At 41.4% G+C, this 5,106-nt stretch overlaps 1 protein-coding gene across 1 annotated transcript in view; it reads right to left on the bottom strand.

Moving 5' to 3' along the window:
* Positions 1–4,853, bottom strand: part of LOC109477794 (guanylate cyclase soluble subunit beta-2-like) — a 25,335-nt gene extending 20,482 nt beyond the window's left edge. The window contains exon 1 of the mRNA XM_019779185.1: positions 4,721–4,853. Coding sequence (XP_019634744.1) covers positions 4,721–4,726 — 6 coding nt within the window. The 5' untranslated portion in view covers positions 4,727–4,853. The remainder of the gene's footprint in view (positions 1–4,720) is intronic.
* Positions 4,854–5,106: the final 253 nt, after the last annotated feature.

Raw genomic sequence — 5,106 nt, forward strand, 5'->3', positions numbered from 1 at the left:
AGGTAAGTTAGTTTAGGTTTGTTCGTGTGTGTGTGTGTGTGTGTGTGTGTGTGTGTGTGTGTGTGTGTGTGTTTGTGTGTGTGTGTGTTTGTGTGTGTGTGTGTGTGTGTGTCCGTCTCTGTATATGTGTGTGTGTGTTTTCGCATGTTAAGTGTCCATCGTGAAAATCTGAAAACTCGTCCATATTTGAACAACTTTACAGTATCAGTAATTGCGTAATTGAAAATGCATTTATTCACTCCGTCGCCATTAGCTAATTATATCTGATAATTTCACGCAGAGATTTCAGAGAATTATGCGAATCTCGGCTTCCTGAATTCCCCCATGTCGACCTTTAATTCCTGCTGGCTCCCTACCATGTTATGAGACCTGTTACTCTGCCTGTCAGTCTTCCCCCAACCACGTGCTGTCAACCTACACCGTCTACACAACCAGCATACAGATTGACAGCTCAGTGACCCAAAGTCGTTCTGTGTTGTTCAAAGGTAGCCTCCTTCGCAGGCTTGTGGGGGCCTGCGTTGATTTTTATCGGGGAGCGACGCGAGTTATGCCGCGGAGGGACGGTTTTGCCGTCGAGGGAGTTTGCCGGCTGTGGCAAGCCGGTCCCTCCGCGGTATAACTCGCGTAGTAACCCGAAAAAATTAACGCCGACGCCCCACAAGTCTGCGAAGGAGGCTGGTTCGCAGGCAGGGGAATGGACATGATCAGGGTCCCACGGGAAATCAGCGTCCATTTGTGTAAATCGTCCGGTTAAAAGCATTTTCCAGCCAAAGAAATTGCTATAGCTGAAATAGACCAGCCGCAGACCTCCCTTTGTTGGGAACGGCGTTTTTAATGGGATATCATTTTCGCAGAAGGTACCATTAGAACTGAAGTCAGTACTATTTTTTTAGAACCATGCAATTGTACTATATGTACTTAAAGTACATATAGTACAATTGCATGGTTCTAAAAAAATGCGTTTCTTCTCTATATCGGGTCGCTAAGCTTTAGGGATGTGTGTTTATTTTTACGGGCCAGCACGACTAGGTTGCCAGCACGTGCGTGAGGGATGCTTAAGATTGACAGGCAGAATTACAGAAAGGTAAAAAGGCCAGACACAGGAAATGGGATAAATGATAGGTCACAAAACCCCAAAATACCTCCCGGAAGTCTTAAATCTTCGATTTCTTTGATGTGACATATACACATTAAGGAGGATGAAAAATAGTAGGCCAGTCTCTCATATCTATAATTTCTTGGTTGAAGTTACGTGGAAATTACCAAATAGCCAACGGAAGAAGCACAATGCTAACACTCAACCCCAAAATAGAGCACAACTGCTTTGTCTTTGATGCTTTAAAAGAGACGAAATTAGAACATACAGCTAGGACAGTCAAAGAAAAATTACTATTATGTGAAGCATTTTGACTTTCGTCGCACGATCCTCCTAAGATCACGAACGGAGGGCATTCTTGGCATAGTCGTGCGGGTGCCCAACACAATTCAGCTGTGTTATTATCGAAAAGGTGTCTTTAACCATCGTCAATGGTCGCGGTTCCACCACAGCCTGCTTGAAAATCCGATCACATCACATCGTAGGACGACCTACAGCGTATGTCATCGGGCCCTTGTCATTCAGGGTTTGATCGAAGTCTCTTTATATCTGATTTTTTTCTCCCGGCAATAAAGTAGTAGAGAGAAGACATCACTCACAGTTGAAGGATGATAAAATGTCCGAATAGCTGACAAGATTAAAGCTTCAAAGTAGGTCAGAAGAAAATTAGAGGCGGTCCTGATTACACTGTCCTTGGTGCTGAAGGACGGGCGACTGTTCAGTTCTATGCTTGTAATGATGATAACTGTACTGTCAAACCAAGCACGCGTATAACGTATTTTAAAGCATGCATTAAGTGAGGAAAGTCGTGCTTTTCCTAAGGGCACAAGACCGGTGACTTGGCAGGATTCGAACCCAGAACCTCTTGGTTCTCAGCCGCATGTTGAGATCTATACGTATTACGGCTCATGTGAACTTTTGATCTTACAATTAAGTACTTCCTAGAGAGGTTGCACTACACTTCGGTCGAAAAGATCAGGGGTCCTTCCCGGTGTGAGTGGCTGGAACCTTACAACCTGGTCTCAGGGTTGACATCTTGAAGTGTGACCTGTTATGTCAATCCTTCTAGAAATGTGGTTAATCTTAATAAATAGATATGGCATATGCAAGAACATTTCAAACACATTCTTATTACCTAAGTGGTCTCTGCTCTACTTGGCCAGGTGCGCGCCAAAAGAAAAACTGTCGTGCCAAACAAGTGCACCTTTGTGGGGTTAGGGCTAGGGCTAGGGTTAATGTTAGGATAGTTGTTCATGTCGGATTATGGCTAGATTTGGGTTTAATGTTAGGATTATGGCTAGATTTAGGGTTTTTGTTAGGATTATTGTTGGTATTGGGTTAAGGCTAGCTGTGGGGTTAATGTTAGGATTATTGTTATAGTCGGATTAGGGCTAGATTTGGGGTTAATGTTAGGGTTAGTGTTGGAGTCATTGCCCGTGTTAGGTTTAGGGTAAATGTTTGTCGGGGGCAAAACTCTGGCTTGACACTAGAGGAGTCTCAATTTTTTTCCCATGTAACAAAAGGTGGTCGTGTGGCGAGTGCTGGACTCGGAACCAAGACAAGAGGTCCCGGGTTCGAGTCCTGACATGTAACCGATCTTGTGCCCTTGGGGACGGCACTTAACACGACTTTCCTCACTTGACTCAAGTGAAAATGAGTATTGTCCTGTCCTGTATTTGTCCTCTGTGTAGGTGGCGGTATGAAATAAATAAGGTGAAAAAACGTGAGTGTGCCGTCACCCTGCGTTGTCATGGATTGTTGGAATAAAAAAGGCAAGTTTGTACCGTTGCCATCGGCGAAATACTCTATTTGTACCAGCCACACTTGTACTTACTGTGTACCTAACATAAGTCCACTCTCTAACAGTGGTAGCTAAAATTACATACATACAAATTCGAAACCTATTGTAAGATAAGACACAGCGAAATAAATTTTGGACTCGTTTCAAAACTTGACACCAGCTTTATGTACGGTCATACAACCAAACCTGGCAAGCACTAAACCAATTACAAGGCTATAATCCCTCCCATATAGCCGATTAACTGATTTAGTGTGTAGGCTAAGTGTGCATTAATGTTTGAAAGCTTTAGAAGGGTCAAAGAGGTTACTGAATCGTTGAAAAAGCAGGATTAGGCTAAAATACTTCATTAGATAATATTGACATGCGTCATTTGTGATGAGAAACGTTTAAATTGAATATAAATTGAAGACAAGCCTGTATCAAAGAGAGCTACTAAAACAACTAGATAGATTTTGAAATTCATCCAGTTGCTTGAGTATCTGTTATTTTGTATCTCATTACTAAGATGTCTGATTAATTGGATAATTCTTTTATGATTTGGAAGAAAAAGTAGAGTTAATGGAATCGCATGTATGTATCAAATGAAAAAGTAGTCAAAATAAGATATCGTACAAGTACAACAGTTGTATACAACAGTTGCAACGAATGGCATCTATATATTACTATTAAGTAATGGATGAAACACCCAATACCTTAATACATTGTAATATACTATGCTTTTTAGCTTTTGTTATATCCTCACCTCACAATAAGCAAGACAAGACAATTTCAGCGTTTAGCGGAATGATGACACAGACTGATAGGTCCGTATTGTCTGCCGTTCAAGCTTTGAATTCGACACATAATCAAATTTGAGGCAGATAATTGACATCAAATATAAGTACAGATGCCTTAATCAAGTCAAAACAAACGTAAATTAAACTAGTCTAGACATGACTAACTTATGCCAAATATTACTGGTTGCAGTTCATAACAGGTACGGAAAGTGTACAATTATATATTGATATGTAGGGCCTAGTCACATACGTCGTGCGACCGACGCACGATTTACGTAAGATATTCTTGGGACAGTCCTTCAAAATGCAGTTGTCTTGTTACAAGGAAGGCTTTCTTAGATCCTTGTCGGCGGTTGGTTCTGTTACAGCTTGCTTGAACATTCTACTACATCAGAATAGCACAACGATCAACGTACGACTGGGACCGGACATTTAAGGCCCCGTTCCCACTGGGATAAAATTTTTGAAGCCGGCTCGAAGCCGGATCAAAGCGAATCAATTCGGTTCGATACGGAAAATTTTGTCCTAGTGGGAATGGGCCTAAGGCTACAATTTCAAAGAGTGAATCAACAATTTAAATAGCGATGTGAATCATCATTTGTGTCTCTAACGAGTGTCTCTCTATTAATCTGATCATTCCTGAAGGTCATCTGGTCACTCCGTGCCTCATTAATGCACAGTAATCACAGCTTATATACATAAGTACACCACTGCATGGCTTACCGGTATTAAAACTGCCGTATACACGTTTAAAGCAGTACTATATCGTCGTATAACAAAAAAAAAAAGATACAGTCGTAACATTGTCCAATCGTTTTAAAACAAACGTAATAACCTTCTATATGTCAATTCCTACTTGCATGTGATATGGAAAAATCTGTTGTTAACGTTTGTTTCGCATATCCTTACCGTATCAGTTCAAAAATACTTACACGACGAAATATCACAACACGTACCCAGATCGTACGATATTGAACGTTAATATGATTTCCCGAAGACATGGATAAATTTCTGACATGGTTATTACAGTAATTGGTGTATACTTACGACCATGGTGATACGAGTATGTCCGTTGGAATTCTCCTAGATTGCGAGGTGAGTCACTACATGGTCACATCTGCCATCTCTTCACTGGACAACGATGTTATCATGTTCTGTTCTACCCGAATCATCCCTATGTTTAAACAGGTATAAATGGGATTTTTCTCTCGGATTTAAATCCCTCACGACGGTGAGTAAATCTTCAAAACATCCGGTACTTGTTGGAGATTTTCCGTCACGAAACGGGGCGATCAACTCGTACGCAAATCCGATATTTACGTTAATCTGACGCAATTGGTCAGATTACACACAGAGACGTCGGAACTGCAGTCCAAAAACTAGGACGCCGCATTCAAAATAACCCTCTCAGGACCTGTGTACTATTAACAGCC

This window comes from Branchiostoma belcheri, unplaced genomic scaffold (assembly GCF_001625305.1).
Source record: "Branchiostoma belcheri isolate BF01 breed outbred unplaced genomic scaffold, Haploidv18h27 scaffold41, whole genome shotgun sequence".
NCBI lineage: Eukaryota > Metazoa > Chordata > Leptocardii > Amphioxiformes > Branchiostomatidae > Branchiostoma > Branchiostoma belcheri.